At 45.7% G+C, this 27,261-nt stretch overlaps 1 protein-coding gene across 5 annotated transcripts in view; it reads left to right on the top strand.

Annotated features, from left to right (window-relative positions):
* Positions 1-27,261, top strand: part of RAP1GAP2 (RAP1 GTPase activating protein 2) — a 192,707-nt gene that overhangs the window by 125,661 nt on the left and 39,785 nt on the right. For all 5 annotated transcript variants that reach the window (XR_007146870.1, XM_047832813.1, XM_047832814.1 and 2 more), the window contains 8 exons: positions 2,847-2,882; positions 7,709-7,753; positions 8,469-8,501; positions 8,895-9,107; positions 10,308-10,411; positions 21,726-21,804; positions 22,590-22,643; positions 25,089-25,172. Coding sequence is in view for 4 of the 5 variants with exons in the window: in XM_047832813.1 (XP_047688769.1) it covers positions 2,847-2,882; positions 7,709-7,753; positions 8,469-8,501; positions 8,895-9,107; positions 10,308-10,411; positions 21,726-21,804; positions 22,590-22,643; positions 25,089-25,172 (648 nt within the window). In the remaining variant the exon portion in view is untranslated. The remainder of the gene's footprint in view (positions 1-2,846; positions 2,883-7,708; positions 7,754-8,468; positions 8,502-8,894; positions 9,108-10,307; positions 10,412-21,725; positions 21,805-22,589; positions 22,644-25,088; positions 25,173-27,261) is intronic.

Genomic DNA, 27,261 nt, shown 5'->3' with positions numbered 1-27,261 from the left:
TCTACAAAGGATTCAGCTAGGATTTTGATAGAGATTGCGTTGGATCTGTAGATCAGTTTGGAGGGTGTAGATCTCCTAATCATACCAACCCTTCTAGTTGTGATCATGGGATTTATCTCCATTTGTTTATAACTTCTTTAATTTCTGTCATCAATGTCTTGTGCTTTTCAGAGTATACGTTTTTCATTTATTTTGTTAAATCTACATGTAAGTATTTTATTCTCTTTGATGCTATTAAAATTGGAATTCTTAATTTTATTTTCATTGTCCGTCGATAGTATATAGCAAAACAATTTTTTTTGTAGGTTGATCTTGTGTCTTGCGTCCTGAACTCATTTATTGTATTATTTTTAGTAAGTTTTGCTTAGTGAATTCCTTATTTCTCTGTATAAGATTATGTGAATAGAGAGAGTTTCAGTTCTTCCTTTCCAGTTCAGATGCCTTTTATATAGTTTTTTTGTGTTTTTTTTTTTTTTTTTTCTTTTGCTCAACTGTTCGGGCTAGAATATCTAACACAATGATAAACAGAAATGATGACAGTGGATATTCTGGTCTTATACCTTCTTTTATGGACAAAGTATCTAGTTTCCCATTATTAAGAATATTATTACCTGTGATTTTTTTTTTTTTTTTTGTAAACGCCCTTTATCATGTCGAGGAATTTCCCTTCTATCTAGTTTAGGGTGTGTGTGTGTGTGTGTGTGTGTGTGTGTGTGTGTGTTTAATTTTACTCAAGAAAGGGTTTTGAATTTTGTCAAATGCTTTCTTTAGTCTTTGAGTTGATAATACGGTTTTTGTTTTTATTCCTCTGGTTTTTATATTCATTGATTTTTGGATGTTAAACCAACTTTGCATGACTGTAATAAGTCCCACCCAGTCATGGTGTATAATTCTTTTTAGAAGGTGCCGGATTCAGTTTGCTAATATTTTTGAGAATTTTGTGTCTATATCCATGAACTATATTGGTCTGTAGTTTTCTTGTGATGACTTTGGTTTTGGTGTCGGGGTAATGCTAGTCTTCTAGAATAAGTTGGGAAGTGTTCCCTCTCCTATTTTAAGAGTTGCTGAGGAATTAGTATTACTTCTTCTCTAATGGCTGGATTTACAGCTGAAGCCATCTGGACCTGGGCTTTTCTTTGTGTAGCTTTTTGATTACTAATTCAATTTCTTTATGAAATATATATATATATATATATATATATATATATATTTGCCGTTTCTTTGAGTCAGTTTCAGTAGTTTGTGTATTGCTTGGAATTGTCCATTTCATCCAAGTTATTTAACGTATCGACACCTATTTGTGGTATTTGAACGTAGTTCATCGTAACCCAAACAGTGGTGCGGTGAACATTCATCCTCGTGTTCCCATGGAAGCGTGTTCACAGCCCAGATTCTTAGAAGAGGAATTGCTGGGTCAGAAGTCTGTGCGTGCAAATGTTGATGGTTTTTGCCCTTTCGTCCTCTTCCTGCTCATCTTTCTCCCCTTGTTGATTTATATAAATTCTTTCTGTCCAGGAATCTTGGTCTCCTGGAGGTTGGAGCTAAGAAGGATGCACAGAATCAATGGGGAGGATAGATTTGGGAGTTGTGTGTTTGACAGCTCCTTCTGGTCAGGGGTGCTGATGTGCTGAAACTTGTCATCCACTCTGTATATTCACAGGTGGGGTTTCCAGACCCTTAAGCCCCAACTGCTGGTGGGTCAGAGACTCTTGCCTCTGATAGGCCAGCTTTGGTCTGGGACAGGTCATTTGAAGCCAGGTGACTCCCCAAGCGTTCTTCCCACGGTGGTTCTCTCTGGGAATTCTGAGGGCCGGGGGGCTCCTGGTGATTCTGGCCCATTGGTGCCTGTGGAGGAAGGGAGGGATGCCTTACCTCTGCGTAAAGGAGTGACAAGATATCCTCGTTTTTCATTATCACTGCTTTTCTTTTCTTTTGTTTTCTTTTGTTTTCTTTTCTTTTCGTTTTGTCTTCTCTTCTCTTTTTTTCTTTTCTTTCCCGTTCATCTGAGGACTATGTTCTGGGTGCTCATTAACTCACGGCTTGCCAGTGCCCCGATGTGGGCAGTGATGTTGTGACCAGACAGTGTAGCTGTTTCTATGGAGGGGAAGCTGCTGAGAGCTCTCTGCATGCATTTTGTTAGGGCAGAGCTTTTAGCCACTCACCACCCCCCCCCCCCTTTTCCACTTCCTGTTTCTCCTTTTTGCCTTTACCTAGAATTTACAAAGGCTGGCACCAAAGTGGGTTAAAGATTTGGATTTACATAGTTCGAGATTTAAAAAAAAAATCTCTCCAGGTCCCTGGAGGCTGCAGTTTGGTCGTTTTCAGGCTTTGCTCACAAGCTCCAGGGTCCCAAAGAGGTGCTCTGGGGGCAGGGGACAGGGGCAGGCACATTTGGAGCTCAGGCCCCCATGGCTGCCCTGGCCAGGGTCCCTGGAGGGCTGTGTTGCTACTAAAGTTGGAAAGCTACTTGTATTGGACTCCTTGGCCTCACTGTTGGGTTGAAAATACTCCAAACATGACTCCTTCTGGAGGCTTCATCCTGGGGCTGACAGGTGCTTTAGGGAACTTGGCTTTTCCCAGGGGCCCTATAGACTCCTCTCTCTTGACAGAGACTGAGCAGCGGCTCTCCCCAGGGCCATTCGCCAGCCTGCGCATGTTTCGTTTTATCTTTTGTTGTATGGGGCATTCTGGCCCTCCAGCCCTGCAAAGGCAAAATCAAATTACCTTCTCTCTTGATCCAAATGACTCTCATCCCCCGGGAAGCCCTGGGCTAAGTTTGCAGACAGTTGGTAAGGAGGCTTTCTCAGCAGACCTCCTGACTGATGTATCTTCTTTGTGTCTTTCAGTCTGCGGAGTTCTTTGAGATGCTGGAGAAAATGCAGGTGAGCCTCGCCAAAGTGGGGTAGCTGAGCCATGGGTGGCGGGCGTGCTGTAGTGACCTTGGGGGATACGACACCAGGCAGAACTTGGGAGCCTTGGAGGGAAGGGAAGAGAAGAGAGAACTCATAGCCTGAACTACCTAAGGCCATTTTCATGCTAAGCAGCAGGAGGATTCTGGGAAGCTCCTGCCTGAAGGAAAAAACCAGAAAAATCTCCTCCGGTAGAACAGATGCAATACACAACCTCACAGATGTGGAGAGGGCTTGAAAGGGTCCGTTGTTCCTGGGATGGGTTGGGAAGAAAGTCGGAAAAAGAAAACCCTTTCCTAGGGGCGCATCTTGAGTCTGGGAGGCAGAGCTTCGGGTGAGAGACCCACCCGAGGTCAAACCCTGCACCTAACACTTGCTAGCACAAGTTCCTTCCTTTTTCTGAGCCTTCCGGCTCCTGTTTTCTATCTGTTCACAGCACTGTTTTCACCTCCCTCTGACACCAAATGTGTGGTTGTTTTCCCCCCACCGAACAATTCTGTGACACCAGCTTGGTGTCCTGCAGTTCAGCTCCATTCTGACACTGTCTCCCAGAGAGAGCGTCAGATCCCACAGGGTATGGGCTCTGCCCCGCAAGCCTGCCGCCTGCCCGCTTCAGATGCCGGCCACGAGTCTGTTGTCACCTGTGCTTCTGACCAACAGGCTATGAATTTGATGGTCCCATGATTCCCTGCTCAGGTTCTATTCATTTGCTAGAGTGGCTCAGAGAACTCAGAACAGTTTACTTACTAGATTATCAATTGATTATAAAGGGATATAACTCAGGAACAGCCCGATGGAAGAGTTGTGGAGGGCAAGGTATGCGGGAAGGCCGGGAAGAGCTTCTGTGTCCTCTGGATGTATCACTCTCCCAGCGCGGCCATGTACTCACCAACCCGGAAGCTCCCCGAACCCATCATTTGGGTTTTTTATAGAGGCTTTATTACTTAGGCATGATCGATTAAACCATTGGCCACTGGAGATTGATTCAGCCTCCAGCCCCTCTTCCCTCCTGCGAGGTTGGGGAGGTGGGACTGAAGGTTTGGAGCCTCTAGTGGTGGTTGGTTCCCCTGGCAACCAGCTCCATCCTTAGGGGTGTCCCAAAAGTCAACCTCATTAACAAACTTATAAATAACCTTCTTGCTTTCACCTTTATGGCTCTGGAGCTGTTTCAGGAACCAAGGACAAAAGACCAAATATTGTAGCAAAAGATGCTCCTGAATGCTCCCATTGCTCCCGTCACTTACGAGATTCAACAGGCTGTAGGAGTTCTGTGCCAGGAATGGGTGAAGACCAGAATGTTTGTTGTTATAAATCATGCCACAGCCCTTATAAATAATAACAGAAATACCCACTCACACGGTTGTTGGGATGAAATGAAATAATGTATGTAAATACTTGATAAGCATTGCATAAAAATCAGTGTTCAAAATGGATTTGGGGGGGCACTTTATAATTATTCCTCACCAAGGGGCCAGGGCTCACAGGTAAGAACTGGTGCCCTGGGGAATTTGGGGGGACGTCCAGAAGGCTTAACTGATATGGGTGGGAAGAAGACGCTGACAATAGCACATGTATTTAAAAATTAAAAAAAATTTTTTTTTAATGTTTATTTTTGAGAGACAGAGAGAGCATGAACAGAGCATGAACAGGGAAGGGGCAGAGAGAGAGGGAGACACAGAATCAGAAACAGGATCCAGGCTCTGAGCTATTAGCACAGAGCCCGATGTGGGGCTCGAACCCACGAACCACAAGATCATGACCTGAGCCTAAGTAGGTCGCTTAACCGACTGAGTCACTCTGGGACCCCTAAAGTTAAAAAAAATTTATTTTTGAGAGCCAGCACTAGTGGGGGAGGGGCAGGGAGGGCAACAGAGAATCCAAAGAGGGCTCTGTGCTGACAGCAAAGCGTCCGATGTGGGGCTTAGAACTCACAAACGAGCCATGAGATCATGACCTGAGCCGCAGTCAGATGCTTAACCAACTGAGCCACCCAAGCGCCCCGGTAGCACATGTGTTTTAAGCACTTTTCTCGGCTCAGACAGTAACAAGTCTTAGCTCATTTCTTCCTGAAAAGTCTGCAGGAAGCAGCTGTATTATTATCATTATCTTCTTTTCACAGGTGGGAAAACTGAGGCACAGAGATCTTACTTAAAGCACTCAAGGGTTGTGGGTAGTAAGTAGCTTCAGAGTCAGAAGGCTTAGCCATTATGTTATGATGCTTTCTACCCTGAGTAGATGCTACAGGTTCAGGGAAAGATTCCATGGTAATGGTGTGGAAGCTCTGGAGGAGAGGCAGTTAGGGTGCCACTGCGGTCCTGCGATGCAGGTGGAGACACTGAGGTGCTCACAGGAAAGCCAGGTCTCCCTAATGATGGGGAAGGGGAGGGACCGTTTGAGGGAGAAGTATTGTAGTGGTTGTGTCATTATCACCCAGAAGTTACTAAGATCCTCCAGCAGTGTGTGGACTGCAGACCGATTTTACATACATTTAGGGACTTACAGTCGGGTTGTGGAAACAGGGGTGGCGTGTGCCTTGGCAGCGAGGGGTGGGAGACCGTGTATAGCTATGTGCTCTGCTGCCTGGCATAAAGCTGGGATTTTCACCAGAGCCCATGAGATCCTGACACTCTGGGAAGCTGGCAGGGGATTTGCAGCTCCCCCTGCCTTCTCTTCGTTTGATCCCACAATCCACCCATCCATCCCTTACCCCCAGCTGGAGACCCCCGCCTCCCCTGCAAAGGGCTCTCCCAGTACATAATTCAGCCCTACTTAACTGGCCTCCTGCTGGTCTGCCTTCTCTGTGTCCAGGCTGCTGGGCTTGACTTCTCAACTAGATTGGGACCCTCCTGAGGGCAGGGGTTTGGTTTTTATGCTCTGTACGTTTGTGGCAGCAGACACCCGAGGGCTTGCCTGTTCCATCTCCGTTGAGACGGCCAGGGGCTGAAATCCAACTGCCTGGGGTTTAGGTCCCTGCCCACTGGGCCCCGGCCTCCAAGGGGCCCACACTTTCCAGCTCTTCTGTATGTACAAAACTCATATATGGGGAAATAGTGGGAGCGAAGCAGGTGGTGTGGTGTGGCCAGATCCTGTCCTTGGGCGTGGGCCACCTCTTCTCACGCTGTGGTTGTGGAGACTGACTTTCAGAGCAGTCAGTGCCCAGGGCACTCTGCGAGTCATGGAGAGCTGGAACTCAGATCTGGGACTCCTGACCTCCCCTCCATCCCCCGCCATCCCCCGACAGTGGAGGAATTGGAAGAAGGGCACAATCCCTATGAAGCAACCGAGACTGAGGTCCATTTTGTCCTGGGTTCAAGTTTTAACCCTGGCACTGTGTAGCTGAGTGTCCTTGGTCAAGTCACTCTACCTGTCTGATCCTTGATTTCTTCATGGTGAGGAAAAAGGGGGGTTAATGATAATACTGATTGCAAAGACAGATCCGTGGAAAGGAGAGGAGAGGGCCCAGAGCTGGGTGATGGCTCTGTGTCATCGGGGAGGGGAGGAGTGGGGAGGAGGTTTGCTTTCCTGCCCAGGGGCTGTTCCCAGGTAGGGGTGACTAATGCAGGACAAACAAAACAAACTTCTGACATCACCCCCCTCCCCATCTGCCCAGTTTGCCTCCCTGGACAGGGTCTGCAGGGCCACCCAGGTGGTTTTCTCCCTGTGTGGGGAGAGGAGCACCTGTCCGGTGGGAGGGGTCCTCCCACACCCTCCTGAGCAATGCTGCAGGGTGACTCAGCCCAGAGAAGTCCGGAGAAGCCGAAGTCTAAATCCAGCCAGTGAGCGGGAGCCCTGGGCTCCAAGGCCTATGGGATATGATTGTGCACTTAGACAGACAGCCTGGCTTCAAATCCAGGCCTTGCCACTCAGTAGCTGTGCAGCAGCAGAAGCAGCCGCCTCTCTGTGCCTCAGTTTCCCTTTGGTATAAAGATGCTGAGGGCTTCAAAGGAGACAACTGTGGGAGGGCGCGCTGAGGAAGCTTAAAATCCCCATGCATTATGTTCTGATTAGGATGGTCTTCTCTCCAGAGGGGATCTGTTTGTCCTGGTTATCCCACCTTCTCATTCCCTTACTCAATTTATTCAAACAGTCTAATTTAACTATGTGCTCCTGTCTTGAAAAAACCCAGTGAAGTCAGATCTGGACCATAGGACCACAGGACAAGGCACTGCTTCCCAGAAATGAATGAGCGCCAGGCCCCCTGCCTGTCACCTGTGGGTCTGCCCCCCAAGGAGGGAGGGCAGCTGTGGGGGCACCAGGTCCAGAGTGCTGGCTTTGACACCATTCGGACGTGGGTTCCCGTCCTTGCCCCGTACCTACTGGTCCTAAGAGCCTGGCAGAGAGATTTCAGTGCCGGCATGATATTGCTCCCTGGGAATGATGGTAATAATTATCTGTAGCCAAACCAGTCACTCTTTCAAGGGCTTAACCAACATCATCAACATTTAACCTTTACCACACTGGTAGCTGCTATTACCGTTTGGGTTCTACAGAAGGGAGCACTGTGCCACAGAGGTTTTGTGACTTGCCCAAGGTCCTAAGTGGCAGTGTTGGGATTTGAACCCTGGTGATCTAGCTCGAGCCTGTGCTCTTAGTTGCCTGCCCTACTGCCTTACTTGGAGCTGCTGTGGGGACTGAGTGTGACAAGGTGTGTGATGTGTAAGGACCGGGCACAATCAGCTGTAGCTATTATTACCAACCCCATCAAGGCAGGGGCTTGCGAATCTCAAGCGAACCCTCCATTTGGCCCCTTTTATGTGACCTTTGCTTTTTCATGAATCCTCTTTTCCGTGTTGCCATAGGGGATCAAGCTTGAAGAGCAGAAGCCGGGACCCCAGAAGAACAAGGTGGGCTGTGTGGATGAGGCGGCAGCCCTGTGGGCCCGATGAGGGAACAGCTGGCGTGCTGGGGTCTGCCATCGTCCACCTGACTTCCACCAAGAGCTACTTAAGTGGCTGCGCCTGTGTTGACTGGGCACGGTGGATAGTAAGGGGGCCTTAGCTTGATGCCTATAGGGCAGCTTTAGGGGGTGGGGATGGAGGCCTTCAGAGAGACCTACGGCTTGTGGCTCAGCCTTGATCTTCTGTACCTGCTCCTGCAAAAGAACCGCACATGGCATTTAGGGGTATCAGGCTCTGGGCTCCAGGCTCTGCTCCTCCGCTGCAGTTTCCTTTCCCAAGGCCCAGGGAAGCTCGTCACTTGGAAGTCAGCTCCCTTGCCTGAAGGCGGGGCTGGGTGAAATCAGGAGCCATCCTCCTGTTTTTGCCCTCATTCCTAAGGGGTGGAAGGCGCGAAGTTCAGAGCCTTTGTGCAGTGCACCTTCAGCTAGCCAGGTTTGCGTTCAGGTTCTGTCACTTTGGGGAAGCACTCAAGGGAAGCCGGATTCCCAGAGCTCCCTCTCTGCCGTTCTGCATCTGGTGTTCCCTTTGATGCTCTTAAAGCTCTCGTGCAGCCTGCCAGGCAACCCCCACCCCCTGACCCGGGAGAGGGGAATGGAAACAGCCATCACACTTCATGGGCACTGCTGGGGCTAACGGGCGCCTTGTCTGGTTTGTCTTGCAGGATGACTATATCCCATATCCCAGCATTGATGAGGTAGGAGCCCCCTGGCCACACTGCAGCCTGCGCTGGGTCTCAGCTCTGGGATGGGACTGGTGGTGGGAGGGGGGTGCTGATGGCCCCTGCTCCGTCCCACGTGGGAGAGAACCTCAAGCCTGGAACTTCACCTTTGTGACCTCCGTTTTGCCACGTTGAGACTGGGGTGCGGATCACAGCCTTGCAACTTCGGTGCTCCAGGGTTGGCGAAGCTGAGAGGTTGTTGGGCTTAAATTTGGGGTTTGTGTTACTGTAAACACAGGCCTCAAATACAGGGGTCTCCACCGTGGAACAGTTCAGAGGTGGGGGGGTGCCACCACTGGCACCCCACTCCTTCACTCCCCCTGTAGAGCCAGGGCAGGCCACAGTGCAAGACTTTCTCTCTGCTTCCAGGTTGTGGAGAAGGGAGGCCCGTACCCCCTGATTGTCCTGCCCCAGTTTGGGGGCTACTGGATCGAAGACCCGGAGAACGTGGGGACACCGACCTCCCTTGGCAGCAGCATCTGTGAGGAGGAGGAAGAGGACAGTCTCAGCCCCAGCACATTTGGCTATAAGCTCGAGTGCAAGGGCGAAGCCAGGGCCTACCGCAGGCACTTCCTAGGGAAGGTGAGGCTGAGGGCCCCTGGGTGGAAATAGCTGCTGGTGCAGGCAGGGAAATGCACCTAGACCAGCCTCGTCCAGTGCCCCTTTCTCCCTGTCTCTTCTCCTTCCTGGGCCTGCCCCCTTCCTAGGGCCTGCCACTGTCCTGCTGTCCTGGCTGGGGAGGTCCGACTGGCTCTGCTCCTGGACGAGGGTACAGGGGGTGTGCAGAAGTCAGGAAGGCTCAGTGTGATGGGTCCTTGGGGGCACCACCCCCACCAAATGTTCACGGAGGTGACCGGATGGGGAGCGTTTGGGGGTGAAGGAGAAAGTATGTTCTCACACCTTGGAAGTCTTTGTTTCCGTGTACGTAGTACAAATCTCTCGTGTCCTCACTCCAGCAGGTCCCCAGGGTGATGTGCTGTGAGCCTCTGATTGTTTAAAAGTGACAAAGTTACATTTCTTTAAATATATTCTGCTCTTCAGACTTGCTTGGTTCGGAAGTCCCAAGGGCAGATTCCGGAAGTTTCCAGTCTAAGGCAGTTTTGCAGAGTTTCACGGGGAGGAGGGAGCTGCATCAGAACCCCCATCCTAACTTGTTCAAATGCAGATTCCAGGGCCCCACCCTGATATGGCAGATCTAGGGTGGGCTCCCCAAGCCTGAGAGAGGCCCACTGTCCAGAGCAGCTCCCAGCTTCCCATGGGCGGAGGAGCCAGAGTTCCTCCTAGTTTTATTCCCACAAATAGTCGGAATCAGCAAGAGCTGCCTCCTGGGATCAAGAAAGTGGATGTGGGGTCCTGTGGAGGGGAACTTGAGCTCCAGCGTTCAAGGTGGGCTTGAACACTGGATCTGTCCCTTACTGGTTGTGTGACCCTGGGCAGTTACTTAGCCTCTCTGGACACCGGTTTACATATCTATGAAATGGGCATGATGATGTCATCTTCCCATAAGGTTGTGGTCAGGATGTAAGGAGTCAGTGGGTGTTAAGTACTTAGTCTAGTGCCTGGCACATCCCGATGACTGCACAGTTGGAATCCCCTCCTGTGATCTTTCTCTTTCTCCTCCTCCTCCTCCTTCTCCCCCTCCTCCTCCCCCTCCTCCTCCTCATCAACGGCAGCCACAACATCCTTGCCTTTCTTCCTCATTGCTGTGGGCAAAAAAGGTGATTTGGGGGAGCCGTGTCTGGAAGGTCTCCTACTCTGTTAATACCTGATTTCTCTTTCTAGGATCACCTAAACTTTTACTGTACTGGCAGCAGCTTGGGGAACTTGCTCCTGTCCGTCAAGTATGAGGAGGCAGAGGGCATTGAGTACCTTCGGATCATTCTCAGGTGGGGCTGCTGCACCATTGGAGGCCACGCCTCTAGTGGCAGGGACCCAGAAATACCAGTCTGACCAGTCTGGTCTGGGTGTGTGTGTGTGGGGGGGTGGGGAACCGACTGGCTGGAATCCTGGGGCTCTGTTGAGTTGCTAAGCAAGGAGACCAGGTGTTTATGCCAGCCGGCCAACTGTGGGAGTCAGAGTGGTATCCTAGTCTCAAGGTCACCTAGACCATACCCCCGCCTGCCTTTCTGTCTGGCTGGGACCGTGGCTCTGAAGAATTTTGGAAGGGAAAATAGAGATGGCTCTTTCTGCTGAGATACAACTCCAAATCGCCCTGGGAGAGGGTTTGCCAGAGCACTGCTTGTGGCGTGCATCCAGTCGGGAAGATAGATCCCAAAGCATCTGTGTGTGTGTGCAGGGTTCCCTGAGATGGAAAGTGGTCACAGCGGGAGCACTGATTTACAGCTAAGCCATGGTACCTCTCTCCTCAGGGGCAGGATCTGGGACTGGTTTCTGTTTTGTTCAACTAACATGTTTTGTAAAACCCCCTGTGTACCGGGGAGTGTGATAGGTGCCGGGATGCAATGATGGCTGAGTTGTGGTCTGTTTTCTGAAGGCTTATGGTCTAGTAGAAAAAAGCAGAGGATTTTACTATGTGTCACAGGTATTATGCACAGGATGCTGTGGGAGCACAGAGAGTCTGTATCTTATTTATCTCTGCCCCTGGTGGGCTGGTGGAGAAGCCTAGAAGGCCAAGTGTTAGTGCTTAGCAGAGTGCTGTGAACCTGTCAAGCTCCCAGTCCATATTCGTTGAATCTAATTGGAAGTCCTTGATGGCATTTGAAAGAAGCAGTAACATTTTTTTTTCTGCCCAAATTTTGAGATAAATATGGGAGGGAGCAGGGGCACACAGTCGTGCTGTGGGGAGGGGTGTGTGTGGGGGTGGTACAAGGGAGTTGTCAGCACCCATCCGGTCTTGGTTTTTTTATGAAGGAAGGAAGCAGTTTTCTTTACGGAGGTTCACTTGGCTAGAAATCATATTTGCAAGGCAGGGAGAAGTTAACTAAATTGCTAGAGCAAATTTTTTGAGGGAGTAATATGTGGATCACCAACTCCAAATAGGATTTTGAACTAGGTGACTCTCTATAAAAGAAAATTATTTTCTTTCTTAATAAAAATCAGACCTTGGGGTGGCTGCCTGGCTCAGTTGCTTAAGTGTCCGACTTCAGCTCAAGTCGTGATCTCGTGGTTTGTGAGTTTGAGCCGTCAGGCTCTGTGCTGACAGCTTGGAGCCTGGAGCCTGGAGCCTGCTTCGGATTCTGTGTCTCCTCCTCTCTCTGCCCCTCCCCTGCTCATGCTCTGTCTGTCAATAATAAATAAATGTTAAAAAAATTTTAATAAAAAAAATAGAAATCAGACCTAAACTGGGTAGGATTTCTGAGTAAGATGACAATTGAACACAAGGATCTAACACCCTTTTTCCAATACTCCAATACTGTATCTTATTTGAAATGTTGCTTCAGAACTGAAACATGAGAAAGATGTCAGGAACACACCACACACATTGAATATTTTTTTTTTAATTTTTTTTCAACGTTTATTTATTTTGGGGACAGAGAGAGAGACAGAGCATGAACAGGCGAGGGGCAGAGAGAGAGGGAGACACAGAATCGGAAACAGGCTCCAGGCTCCGAGCCATCAGCCCAGAGCCCGACGTGGGGCTCGAACTCACGGACCGCGAGATCGTGACCTGGCTGAAGTCGGACGCTTAACCGACTGCGCCACCCAGGCGCCCCTGAATATTTTTTTTAATATTGACTATTTTTAAAATAATCTATGGGGCAGTTAGGACTAGAATGTGGATGGTATTGAGAGTTGAGCCCCAGCTCACCTTCCTTACAGAGCAGTGTAGCATTGGGATATATGAAATTAGGAATTCTGGGGGAGCCCTGTACTCTTTAAATGTTTATTTATTGATTTTGAGAGCAAGAGAGAGAGTATGAGCAGAGGGAGGGCAGAGGGAGAGAGAGAGAGAATCCCAAGTAGGCTCTGTGCTGTCAGTGCAGGGCCTGACTCAGGGCTCAATCCCACAAACTGTGATCATGACCTGAGGTGAAATCAAGAGTCAGGCGCTTAACCACCTGAGCTACCCAGGCATCCCGAGTCCTATACTCTTTAGAAGTGAGCAGGAGCCTTGGAACAGTCAGGGGTCTTTCCACATGGAACCACTTTTGTTGTTGTAGGTCAGCAGCATTTGAAATCAATCCCCTGGGGAGCCCATGAGCAATCTCAAATGTGGCTTTCCCAAATAGAAAACCCTGGGGTGGCAGGGAGAAGCCATACACCAGCTAGGAAGTTGGACAATCATTAATCTCACTTGGAGTGATGGCCAGGCCAAATTGAAAACCAGACATAAGAAAATTGGCCCTACAGCTTTAGAAGCTTTACCAGACACAAAGAAGAAATTATGCAGAGGTGACATTCCCCTGCTGGCAGTGACTCCTGTCCCAGCTTCTTCCTCATTCTTTGTAGGATTCTGGATTATTTAATTGATGTCTTAAAACAACTAGCTCTCCAGCCTAAAATCTGAGAAGTGTATTCTGACAGCTTCTGTATGTGCTATGAAGGTAGCCAAGAAGAATCTATCCACAATTGGAAATGAATAACAAGTCTGAGTCGATTTCTTCTTTTTTAAGTTTGGATGTAAAGAAGTAGGGGAGGAAAAAAACGCCTCACAGGTTGGTGAAAGGAAAGATTCTGCATCTAAAAAGGCATACCCTAGCATTTAGAAGGTAGGGACTAACTAAATTTTAGAAAGGATTATTTACTACAGAAAGCCAACCAGATTTATATACCTATTAACTTTGTATTTTCAGCAAACTTCCATAAAAAATAAACCATATGAAAAAAAATACAAAAGATAAAGTAAGGTGACAGAATGAGATGAAAAAGTTGCTGGTAAATTAAAGAAAGAACATAAGAAAACTAAAAATGGCCAAAAATTTTTTAAATTTATTTTCTACATTTGTTTATTTTTGATAGAGAGAGATAGAGCATAAGTGGGGGAGGGGCAGAGAGAGAAGGAGACACAGAATCCAAAGCAGGCTCCAGGCTCTGAGCTGTCAGCACAGAGCCTGACGTGGGGCTTGAACTCACAAACCGTGAAATCATGACCTGAGCCAAAGTTGGATGCTTAACTGACTGAGCCACCCAGGCACCCCTGCCAAAAAGAATTTTAAATGAGGGGCACCTGGGTGGCTCAGCTGGTTGAGCATCTGACTTCAGCTCAGGTCATGATCTCATGGTTCATAAGTTCAAGCCCTGCATTGGGCTCTGCACTGACAGTGCAGAGCCTGCTTGGGATTCTCTCTCTCTTTCTCTCTCTCTCTCCTCCCTATCCCGCTTGCTCTGTCTCTCTTTCTCTCTCTCAAAATAAATAAACTTAACAAAAATTAAAAAGAATTTTAAATGATATTAGAAGCAGTAAAGAGAAGAATCTACTTTGTGGAAAACCCAGTTACTAATAATGAGAGCAAGCTTTCACATAATTCAGAGGAAAACACAGAAACTCTAAAATGATGAGCAAATTATAATAAATGATTATTTATTTATTATATTATTTATATATTATATTATATATTATTTATATAATATATTATTTATATAATATATTATTTATTATATATTATATTATATTATAATATATATATTATATATATTATATACACTTATATATATAATATATTTATATATAATATATATGTTATATATAAATATATATATTATATATATAAATATATAATATATAATATATTTATATATATTTATATATAATATATATAATATTATATATATTATATATATAATATTATATATATAATATATATAATATTATATATATTATATAATACATTATTTATATTATATATTATTAATATATATAATATATTATTTATATAATAAATGATTATTTATATAGTGAGCAGGAATTAAGTTTGTGGATAATTGATGTTCTTAAGCTAATTGAAGATTTAAATCTGCAGATTAAAATGGCTCACCCAATATCAGATGAAGTCAATGAAAGGAACTAATAGCTGGACATATTTTGATGAAAATGTAATATTCCATGGATATAAAATCACTGTTAGAGTGAAAACATTCCAAAATAAAGGAAGATAAAACATTAACATCTAGCAAAAGATAGAACATAAAGGAACATGAATAAATATAATAGAAGTCTGAATACATGTAATATATAATAAATATAAATGAGTTAAATTTCACTATTAAACAACAAAGATTCTCAGTGTGAGTCATGCCTCCACCGCCCCCCACCCCCACTAATGGATCAATCTATGTATCTTTATTTTATTAAAGAAAGTAATTCAGTATATTTAAAAAGAAAAGTGTTGAGAAAAAGTTATAACAAATACAGAAGGGTAGAGTTGCAATATTAATATGAAAAAGTAGAATTTGAGGCAAAAAAGCAGTCAGTATGACGAAAAGGGCTATTGCCTATTCATAAAAAATAAAGCCTTGTTTAATCAAGGCTTAATATGTGCCAGACATTCTCCAGGGGTAGGGCTAATGTAAGGAATAAGCTCATCTCTTATTACCTGGCTACAGAAAACATTCACTACATGTTAGGTATTCTTATTCTTGTTTTTATTCTCACTCATCTTCTTATGGACCTGGATTGTTTTAGATCCAAAGATAGATGGTATGGCAGAACTGAAAAAAGTTTATAAGAGCTTGAATGTGGAGTGTGTGTCTGAATGTATATATGTGTGTGAGGGTGTGTAAGGTTGAGGGCTCATGCTAGAGAGGTAAGAAAAAGCTAAATCATGTATGGACTATGTCTAGGAACTTAGATTTTATTCTGTGAGCCAAAGGAGAGCTCCTGAAAGGAGAGTATCATGATATGATGTGCATTGTAGAGTGGTCACTGGCTAGATTAAGGGGAATGTCTTGGAGGGAAGGCAAGGCTAGAAGCAGGAAGATGAACCAAGAGGGTGCTGTGATGAGTCAGGTGATTATCATGTGACTACAGGCCACCTGGTTGCAGAATGTGAATGCTGCCTCCAGTACTGTGCAAACCAACAACCTGATGGAGCTGCACCAGGGTGACTTGCACTGAGGATAGAGGAAAACGGGTGGAAAGTTCCAAAACACCCAGAGAAATTGACATTAAGAAAGACAGCTGAACACATCAACAAATGAAAGCTGGATTTACTGCTGATGAAATGCAAGTAATGGTACACTTTCAAAATGACTTATATCTGAAAAAGGTAAAGAATGAATAGCATCTATAAACAGGATAATAAATTATGATACAGTCCATGAGTGGATACACATGGGTACAAAAAGGAAACAAGTGGAATTATTGGAAAAAAATAGTTGAAATAAAAAAACTCAATACAGGAGAGCCTGGGTGGCTAAGTTGGTTAAGCATCTGACTCTTTTTTTTTTTTTCTTTTTTTCAATGTTTTATTTTTTATTTTATTTTTGGGACAGAGAGAGACAGAGCATGAACGGGGGAGGGGCAGAGAGAGAGGGACACACAGAATCGGAAACAGGCTCCAGGCTCTGAGCCATCAGCCCAGAACCTGACGCGGGGCTCGAACTCCCGGACCGCGAGATCGTGACCTGGCTGAAGTCGGACGCTTAACGGACTGCGCCACCCAGGCACCCCTTTTTTTTTAATGTTTATTTATTTCGGAGACAGAGAGAGACAGAGCATGAGTGGGGGAAGGGCAGAGAGAGAGAGGGGGACACAGAATCCGAAGCAGGTTCCAGGCTCTGAGCTGTCAGCACAGAGTCTGATGTGGGGCTTGAACTCACAGACCGTGAGATCATGACCTGAGCTGAAGTCGGACGCTCAACCAACTGAGCCACCCAGGCGCCCCAGCACCTGACTCTTGGTTTTGGCTCAGTTCATGATCTCGCAATTTGTGAGATTGAGCCCTGTGTCAGGTTCTGTGCTAACAGCTTGGGATTCTCTCTCTCCCTCTCTCTGCCCCTCCCCTGCTCGCTCTCATGTTCCCTCCCCCCCCTCTCAAAATGAACCCTGAGAAACAAACAAAAAGTAAGCCCCTAAAACAAAAAACTCAACACATGGGATAAAATCTGGTCTAATATAATGTATTCAGAATCAAAGAGTGAATCCATGAATTGGAAGATAGTCTTGAAGAATTCGTCCAGAGCGCAGCACAGCTCTAAGATAGAATATATAAAAAAGAAGGAAGCTATGTGGATGATAGACTGATAGGTCCCAGCATTTGTCTTAGAGTTTCAGAGGAAAGAATAGAGAAGCCAGTGGAGAAGAGATATCCAAAGAAATAATGGCTGAGAATATTTCAGAATTGAAGAAAGCACACACTGTGGTGCTGAGTATGATTTTAAAACAAAACAGTAATACTGGACACATTGAAGTGGAACATTGGGACATCAGAGAGAAAGAAAAAAATTTTAAGCTGCCTAAGGATAAAGACACTCATCTATGAAGTAGTGACAACCAGGTTGTGAGCAGACTTCCTATCAGTTATGGGACTCTAGGACAGTATCTTTAAAACGTTGGAGGAAAGAAAGAAAGGAAAGAAAGAAAGAAAGAATCCTTTAATCTAAAGTTCTATATCGAGAGGAGCTATCTGCAAAGACAAAATAAAACTGTTTTCAGATTCCCCCGAAAGAATGACTAAAGGATGTCCTTCAGCCAGAAGAAAAGAGAAACTGAAAGAAAAGATGCAACTAAAAAGTGGCAAGAAATAGGTAAACTGTGTTGATACATTTAATTACCGATGGGGAAAAAAGAGGCTTGAACTAAATTAATAAACAAAAGTAGGAAAGATGATGGGGAGGGAAGAGTTCAATAGTTGCTGTTTCCTTTTCCCTCCTCAGGAGAGAGATAGTGAGGAAGTGCAGAGTTTGTTGGGAAAATGTATACATGTCTGTATTGGAAGTTATAGAAATACAATCTATAGCTCAAATTAGCAGAGGGATAAAAAGAGAATTAAAATTTTTTAAATTAAACTCAAGGCAGGAAAGGAGGAATTTTAAAAAGGAAAGAAAGCACAGAGTAATAGAAAACACAAAATAATAGAAATCATTCCAAGTACACTAGTGATCACAATAAATATAAATAGACTAAATTAGCATATGAATGTACTAGACTATCAGATTGGATGAAAAATACAGCTATATTTCTTTTTTTCCTCTTTGCCATCTTTTTTTAAATTCAGTTTTTAATTGTAATTCCAATACTGTTAACATACAGTGTTCTATTAGTTTCAGGTGTATGATGCAGTGATTCAACAATGCTATACATTACTCGGTACTCATCATGATAAATGTACTTTTAATCCCCATCACTTATTTCACTCATCCCTGTACCCACCTTCCCTCTGGTAATCATCAGTTTGTTGTCTATAGTTAAGAGTCTCTTTCTTGGTTTCTCTCTCGCGCTCTCTCTTTTCCTCTTTGCTCAATTGTTTTATTTCTTAAATTCCACATGTGAGTGAAATCCTATGGTATTTGTCTTCCCCTGACTTATTTCACTTAGCATTATACTCTCCAGCTCCATCCATGTTAACTGCAAATGGCAAGAATCCATTTTTTTTATAGTTGAATAATATTCCTGTGTGTGTGTGTGTGTGTGTGTGTGTGTGTGTGTGCGCGCGTGCACCACATCTTCTTTATCCATTCATCTATGGATGGACACTTGGGCTGCTTCCATAATTTGGCTGTTGTAAATAATGCTGCAGTAAAATAAGGGTGCATCCCTTTGAATTAGCGTTTTTGTATTTTTTTGGTAAATACCCAGTAATGCAATTGATTACTGGATTGTAGGGTAGTGGGTATATTTTCCTTTAAAATTTTTTTGTTATTATTGTTTTTAGAGGGAGAGAGAGTGGGGGAGGGCAGAGGGAGGGAGAGAGAGAGAATCTTAAGGAGGCTCCACGCCAGGTATGGAGCCTGACATGGGGCTCAGTCTCACGATGGTGAGATCATGACCTAAGCCAAAATCAAGAGTTGGTTGCCAACCAGCTGAGCCATCCAAGTGCACCCCCCCTTTTTTTTTAAAGTTTATTTATTTATTTTTGAGGGAGAGGGAGAGAGTATGTGCAAATGGGGAAGGGGTAAAGTGAGAGGGAGAGAGAGAGAGTCCGAAGCAGGCTCTGTGCTGTCATCGCAGAGCTGGAAATGGGGTCACCCTCACAAACTGTGAATTCATGATCTGCGCCAATACCAAGAGTTGAGCGCTTAACCAACTGAGCCACCCAGGTGCCCCAGGCTATATTTTTCTTATAAGAGACATACCTAAAGAAAAGCAATATTGAAAGATTTAAAATAAAGAAATGGAAAAAGATATGCTGGAAAAATACTAACCAAGAAAAGTGATGTAGCAGCATTAAAATCAGACAAAATAGGGTTTCAGAAAAAAAAGCATTGGTAGGGATAAAGAGAGTGTACTCCTTTGTAACTTGTCCTGATGTTTCCTGCTGTGTGGAGGGAACATTTCTGTGTAACATCCCTGGCTCTCTCTGCCTTCTCTGATAGATGAGTTTGGGAACAAGAACTTGAAGTATGTAGCCCTGGTTTTTCCTTTTTCTCCTGCTCAGAGCTAGTTGCCCTCAGGGTGCTCCCTCTGCCCCTCTGTGCTGAAAGGCCCACCTGGGCAGGCGCCTACACAGGAGGCTTGCCTCTTGCCCAGCACTGCCTGTGACCTGGTGGATAATCCTGGGGGTCATTTAGGAGACTCATTTCATCTTTACACTAAGCCGGGTGGCCTTTATCAGTAACAAAGGAGTTATTTTGACTTCCAGCTGCCTTACCCTTAATTTTTTTGTTTCTGAATCTGTTCATTACCTGGGCAGAGAAATATGCCTGTTCCTGGACCCACGGAGGGCTCAGCTCCCATGATGATAAAGAGAACAGTCCACCCAGAAGATCTAACAGTCATGAAGTTGTACTTAGCAATATAGTCTTGAATTTAGAAAGGCAAAAACTGATGGGAATATAAGGAATCAACAAATGCTCAGCTCTAGTGGGAAATTTCAGTAACATCTTCCACACTTCCATGGACCAAGCAGACAATAATTGTAAGGATATAGAAGATTTGAACAATGCAGTTAACAAATCTGATTTGGTAACATACATTCCCTAATTCAACCAAAACAGCAAAAACAACACTGTTTTTAAGCCCAACATAGAACCTGAAAAATGTCTGTGTATCAAGTTAATGAATTTATTTTTTTTTTTAATTTTTTTTTCAACGTTTATTTATTTTTGGGACAGAGAGAGATAGAGCATGAACGGGGGAGGGGCAGAGAGAGAGGGAGACACAGAATCGGAAACAGGCTCCAGGCTCTGAGCCATCAGCCCAGAGCCTGACGCGGGGCTCGAACTCACGGACCGCAAGATCGTGACCTGGCTGAAGTCGGACGCTTAACCGACTGCGCCACCCAGGCGCCCCTCAAGTTAATGAATTTAAAATAACGTACAGATTATGTTCCGTGAATATAAGAAAATTAAGTTAGAAATCAACAATTAAAATACTGAAGGAAAATATCATACATTTAGAAAGTTAAAAAAAAAAGAAGAAAATCCTTTAAATAACTCATGGGCTAAAGAGGAAATCACAACAGAACTGACAAAATATTTAGAACTGAATGACAATGAAAATACTACCTATCAATGTGCGGGATGCAGTTCAAGTGGTACTTAGAGAAAGATGTATAGTTTTAACTGCATTTGTGAAAAAAGAAGAAAGATTAACTGTAGGCATGCAAATAAGGAAGTTAGAAAAAGAATAGTAGGGAAAAAACCCCAAGAAAATAGGAGGCAGAAAATAAGAAAAGACAAGAACAAGTTCAGCGAAGTAGAAAGCAACAATAAAAAGGAATAGAGACAACAAAACCCAAAGTTGTCTCTTTGAAAAGATTAATAAAATCGGTATACCCAATCAAGGACTGATTAAGGGTGAAAAGATACAAACAATGTTATGGCAGTGAAGGAAGGGATGCAGTTTTAGGTACAGGTAAAGTTATAAGAGAATGCCAAAACCCCCTGTATATCAATGCATTGGATGGATAATTTATTTTTTAAGTGTTTATTTTGAAGAGAGCATGGGCAAGGGGAGGGGCACAGAGAGAGAGAGAGAGGGAGAGCGAGGGAGAGGGGCTGAGGATCCGAAGCAGGTTCTGCACTGACAGCAGAGAGCCTGATGTGGGGCTTGAGCTCACGAACCACAAGATCATGACCTGAGCCGAAGTTGGATGCTTAACCAACTGAGTCACCCAGTACCCCATATTGGATGGGTAATTATATAGAAAAACACAAATTGTCAAAATCGACTCAATCAGGAGTGGAAAACCTAAATATTCACTGTTAAATAACGGAATTGGTAGCCAAAAGTATCCTCCTACCAAAACCCAGCAAGCCCAGAGATTTCACAGATGAGTTTTAGCAAAACTTTAAGGAACAGAAAATCCCTATGGTATACAAACTATTTCAAAGGATCAGAAACTCCTCAGCAATTTATGAGGCTGGGATAACCCCTTGATATCAAAACCTGAGAAGGGAAGTAAAAAAAACAAAAAAACCAAAAACCGGTGTTGCTATTGATGTGAAACTCCCAATAAAATATTAGCAAATTAAAGTCAGCAGGATATGAAAAAAACAATGCATCAGAAGCAAGTGAGTTTTACCCATGGAAGGAAAAGATGGCTCAACAGAAATATAATCTACCGGGTTAACAGATTAAAAACCATATGACTGTCTCAGCAGATGCAGAAAAGCATTCAGTAAAATTCAACACTTTCTTAATGTGCTAAATGAATCAGGGAACAGGCTAAATTTAGAGTCTTACGGTAAATCCCTTTATAAAGCAACTTTCATCCCATTTATATTTTGAGTAAATCCAGATTTTCAAATCTTAGATTTTCTTTTCATAAGAGGCTTTATCACATGTGAGAGCACACGTGTATCCAGAAGCTGTGCCCGGTTCTTTGGGAGAACACAAGCCCCACAACAACCCCCAAAATCATGGTGAATTTGAAGGCGACTATTTGCATTTCCCGTATCTCAGGCAGGTTCTTTAAGTGTCCTCCTCCTCCAGGATAATGTCAAGATTCCATTTTCCCACCATTTGGGTGTAGCACCCAACTCGTGGGTTGGGTGAAATGCAGCAGGTCTGACTGTAGGGAGACACCGAGCGAGTGTACCTTGTGGCCTGGTGTGATCTCAGGCACCCTCTCAAGCCCCTTTCCTAATGGACTCCCTTTCTTGTGGACACATTTTTCTCACCCTCATTCACATGTGCAGGTCCAAAGTGAAGACTGTGCATGAGCGGATCCCCTTGGCTGGCCTGAGCAAGTTGCCCAGCGTCCCTCAGATTGCAAAGGTAAAAACCAACCCCTGTGAGAAGGTGGCTTCCTCTTTTAGCCCAGGGCTGGGGTGGGGGTGCAGGCTTGTCCTGAGAGGGCTCTGCCCTTAGAGAGGGGAAGGCCACTACACTCTTTGGCCCTTGACTGCATGGATGGCGTGGGGAAGGCTGTTGGCAGATGCCCTCATCTTCCCTGCAACCTCCCCATCTCATCCTCACAGCTGATGCTGCTCATGGTCTCTGCCCCCAAGTTCACAGCCAGTTCAGGGGACCAGAGAAATGGGAAGACAGGACTGGCTATGGAGAGTGCTGTAGGACTTGAGAGGAGGAAGGGGTGGAGTGGCCAGGTAGCCTTCCCAGAAGAGGAGAGATGGGCTGGAGGATAGCCAGGCTATTGGTCCAGATAGAGGACCCCCTCAAGGAAGGAGCTGTTAAATCAGCTGGTGGTGGGGCCCATGTCACTATTCTGGAATACTGGGAACTTGAAAACTGAGTCAGCGAAGTGGAGTGAGAAGGACGGTCAGTTGGGTTGGGTTGGGTTGGGTTGGACCCACCCGATGAGAGTGGGAATGCCAGGCAGAATTGTGCCAAATGCCTTCTGTGGCCTCACTTCACCAGGAAATCTCAGGAAGGCTAGTCAAGTTTCCTGGCCACACGTTAGGGAGCAGAACCAGGACTCAACTCCAGGCCTTCTGACCCTGCAGGTCCTGCCCTCTTGTGCCCTTCCTCTTGGTGGGCGGAGGAACCCACATGTTTTCAGTGGAAGCGGCCCCTGAACTGTGTGTCTCTCTCTTCCTGCTTAGGCTTTCTGTGATGACGCAGTGGGGCTGAAATTCAACGCTGTCCTGTACCCCAAGGTGAGGATCTTCACCTCCTCCCCCTACCCAGGGCTCTAGAGCTTGGAACAGACTTTCACACCTGTGGCTCTGTGGGATGTTCTCTGCGTGTTGGTGGGGTTTTGTTGGGGGTTTTCCAATAAACCTCCATGTCTCCCTCTCTCCCTGCTCACTCCTTTGCAAACTGGTCCACTGGGAACCAGTCCTTAGACATGCCCGGGTAAAGACCCACCTGAATTGGTCCCTGTCTATCGTGGAGTGGTAGACCTCTCCACATTACTCTGGTCCTATTTCCTTGGGACCAGTACTGAGGTGGGGAGTGATTCTGCCTATAGCTAGAGGGCTAGCACAGGTCTGGTCTGCCATCATGGAGGTTGAGGGTGGCAGATGGCAGAACCCCACTGAGAAATAAAAGGCCAGATCATGGCTCCCCATTGCCAGTGTTACTGCAGCTCTGAGGCCTTACAAGCCCCTGCCCGGCCCTAATTAATAGACTGGCTGGTTCTCTGTTATCAGTTTCCTTAGGATTGGCCCGATCTTGACCCCAGTTATGATGTGGGGGTGGGAGTGGGCAGAGGAGCAATAATAACTTAACAAACCAACAAATCCACTCAAGAACAATTATGGCATGACAGGACTTAAATCACTCACGCACAGTGAATTGCTTTAAATTGGCCACAGGAAGAGATACTGAGCGCCTCCTCACGAGCCTGCAGGGCCCGGGAGTGGAAACAGAGCTGTGCAGTGAGTGCTGACACTGGGGCAGCTGAGGCTTGCTGAGGCTGGTTCAGTCCATTCCCCGAGTCCCACTTCTGATAGCTAGGGACCATGAGGTGAGATGTTTGGCGGGGAAGAGAGGCCCTGTCCTGGCTGAGACCTCCAGAACGCCCTGGAACAAACTCCTTGAATGTTCACGGTTGGGCTTGACACCATTTATCCCTGCGCAGTGGCTGAGTTAATGACAGGGTCCTCTCCTGCCCAGAGAATGTGCCAGAGCCCTTCTCTCAGACACCTCTTGTTAGCCTGAGCATCTGCAGGCACTTACCAGTGCCCTCCACTGAACTCTGTCGCTCTGAGTGCCCTCCCTCTTGTAATTAAAGCTGAATTAGTGAGGTTTAACCACACATTAAAGCCCCATCCTAAAGGCCTAGCTTAACCACAAGTTTGGCAATTTTTGTCGTCGAATCCTATCCACTGAGAGAACCCAGCGACGCTCATGTGCACGGGTCTCTCTGTAACTTGGAAAGCCTCGAGCTCTGGTGATCATGGAAGAGCCGCTGTATTTTCGTGTTTTCTATATTTGAAGCGCTGCTTGGTCCAGCTGCGGTGTTCATCTGGCCGAGATGTGTGCAAGGTTTTAAAATCCACAGGGTTGAGAATGTTCCTTGGAAGGTCTCCATGGCTGGATGCCTCTTCCCTGGCAGGACAGCTGCTCTTCACCTTTGACTCATTCCGTGCGGGAGTGGGGTCCCCCTCTGGGCTTGGGCAGCAGTGCTGTTCCACGGGGAGCTGTGAAGTGTCCATTTCCTCAGGCAGCTGAGAGCCTCAGTGGCTCACGTATGCTAGCCGACAGTCACGCCTTGTTCTTCCTGTTGTATAACACACGGTCAGTTCCCTCCTTTTTACTGCAGGGACTATCCCAGTAACTATCCCAGTAACACCCAGATCTCCCCTTTCCTAAGAAGCTGGTTCAGCTCTAATCTTTCTGGAGGATTACGTTGATGGTGATGATGATAGCTGCTCTGTGCTCAGCACTTTATGTGCTTGGTCTGATTGAATCTTAACAACCACACGTCTCCATTTAATGGATGAGGAAACTGAGGCCCAGAGAAGTAAAGTGGCATGCTCAGGGCTATGCAGGTAAAAGCAGCGGGTTCAAGATCTAGAGTTTCGTGCTTCTGAGCCCTGGATACCAGCTCTGAAGCAAAACAGAAAATTAGATAGAACCAATGCTTGGGGTTCTTTTTTAAAAATTTTTCCCCCCTCTTTGCATATTGTAATAGGGCTGTATGTTCCTCCTTAGAGGCCTTTCATTTGATGGGTAAGAGGGATTGAAGTCTAGGCATAAGCAGTGCCTTGCTCAAAATCATACTGCTGATCAGAGGTGTAATTAGAGCCAGCATCTTCCTCACTGACCACTTTTGGGGTCCTGGCTTCACTTTTTACACCACAGCTAAGGCACTGGAGTAAGTCCTGTTCCTTGAGTCCTGCTGGGTTCCCCGTGTGCTCAGATCTTGGCCTGCAGATCTGGATGGGAATGGAATGGTGATCCAGAAGTTTGGCCGCGCTGGGGGAAGCCTGGGTCTGGGAACTAGGTGTAACTTCTGGCTTCACCCTTTGTCTCCCTCCATATTCACGGATGTCTCACACTGGGGGGGCGTATTCTCCACCAAAATGGGTGCTTCCCCATCTGTTTGCTTCCAAGTTAATAAACAATCTGATTTTTTTCTCCCCACATTTTCCCAGGCCTCCCAAATGATTGTGTCCTATGATGAGCACGATGTCAACAACACATTCAAATTTGGGGTCATTTATCAAAAAGCCAGGCAGGTAAGCACCACACGTCTGTACTGGTCGCCATATGGCTTCGATTCTCCCTGGGGACGCTTCGCCTTCCCCCAAGCACAGGAGCCCTGCGGCAGGGTCTTACACGTGCCGGATACAGCAGCCACCTTTCACATAGGAATTAGGCTGGAGGTGACAGAATCGCCAAGGCGGGCTGCTTCTCACAAGGAGGCCTGCAGATCCTTTAAACGGTAATATAGTTTTCCATACAGTAAATTTGACTTCTTCCTGGCGGCTCCTCTCAACTGGGGGCTGTGTTGTCACAAGAAAAATCAGACTGGGTGGGGGGGGTGGGGCACGGATCAACACAAGCTGCTTTCTCCTTGCTTGTCCTTCTCCCAGCTGGGAGTTAGCTTTTTCTCCCGGAACTTCCTTAGATTGCTGGGGCATGGCGTGCCTCTCTTCCCACTCTGAGTTCAGCCATGTCAGGCTGGTTGCTGGAGATCAACCGCAGTGGAAGTATTTACGCCGTGGAAATCGGCAAACCAGGGCTTCCGTTTTCCCTCGCTGGAAAAGTGGTGATTGAAAAATATATCAGTACACCACTGCTCATGCCCCTCGGTCTCTTGTAGCACTTATATGCTGCCTTGGGGTTAGTTGATCAGAGCGATTCTCAAAGTATGTTCCGTGAGACACTAGCCTGGTGAGGTACTCTGTGAACAAATGACTCGTGGGGGTGGGGCAGTTGTGTGGGAACATTTTACAGGCTCTAAGAACCCCCAAGGTGAAGAGCTTTTATAAATTTGTTGAACTCAGTGTTTCCCATACTTATCTGACCACAAGACCACAAACTTCCCATCTTGTCTACCGTGAACATTTATTAACATCCTGAGCAGTGGTCTTTGAACACACCCGTGTTTCCTCACCTAGGTTGTATGAAAGAAGGTTCCACAGGTTCCAAGGTTCATCTTGGTATCATGTAAGGGCCTAGCATGGTGATTTTATAGAAATACTCATAACTTTTTTGCTGTGTGAAATAATGGACAAAAGTTTTGATGCTCTTATGGTACATTGATTGTATCTTTCAGTATTATCTGTGGGTTTTTTTTGTTGTGTGTGTGTGTGTGTGTGTGTGTGTGTGTGTGTGTGAGATGATGTCTTTCTTGCCTAGATGATAGCTGACTTCCTTGTGTGAGGATATTAGACCACGAGAGACATGTGTTTGCTTAAAAACATTCTAATTAAGTAAAGAGTTTAGGAGCCGAAAGGCCAACACAGATGAATCTTATAATTGGAAGGAGATTATTCAGGTAGCTGCTCTAATTATTTTTCCATATTGCATATTTATTTTGTACAGCTCTGCTAATACACCCCCCCCCCAATTAAAGTTCTTCACTTGTGAAATTTACCATAGCAGATCTCATCGGGTGATTACAATCCAGTGTTCCAGCAAAATTATAATTACTGAACATTAACCATCCACCTCTGAGAAGGAGTCTGTATATTGTTTATTTACCTGATGCTGCTGAGCCAAGGTGGAGGCATGTGGGGAGATAAAAGTCTTTTTTTTTTTTAAGACTTTTTAAAAAGTTGTTTTGCAAACCTATATTTGCAGGGCAGTTAGTACAAACATTTGTTGCGCGATAGCTCTGTGCTGTTCTTAGGATATAAGTAAGTCCCATCTGATTCTCCCGTCTGTCTGGCACTGTGCTAAGTGCATTGCGGGATACGGTGATGACTAACACCCCCTCCCTGAGTGCATGGTCAAACTCACAGCCAGGGTAAAAATGAAGACAATGCTAATACCAGGCTACCTGTAAATCCTAGAGAGAGGTGCATCCCCCAAGTACATAAGCTGGATTGTTTTCCAGTACGAGATGTCTATTGCCTGGAAACGGCTCTTCTACATTCTGGCCTCAGGATGCGGGGTAAACAGCATGCGGAGTCAGAGTTTGATGCCTTGGCCGCGTGCTATATAGATCAGGGGTCAGCACACTTTCTGTAAAGGGCCGGATAGTTAATGTTTTAGACTTCATGAGCCATACTATCTCTGTTGCAACTACCCAGTCCTGCCTTTGTAGTGCAAAAGCAACCATCGACAAAACTAAATGAATTGTCCTGGCTGTGTTCCAGT

The sequence above is a fragment of the Prionailurus viverrinus genome, chromosome E1, assembly GCF_022837055.1.
Source record: "Prionailurus viverrinus isolate Anna chromosome E1, UM_Priviv_1.0, whole genome shotgun sequence".
Classification (NCBI taxonomy): Eukaryota; Metazoa; Chordata; class Mammalia; order Carnivora; family Felidae; genus Prionailurus; species Prionailurus viverrinus.
This window is presented reverse-complemented; position numbering and strand designations above follow the sequence as displayed.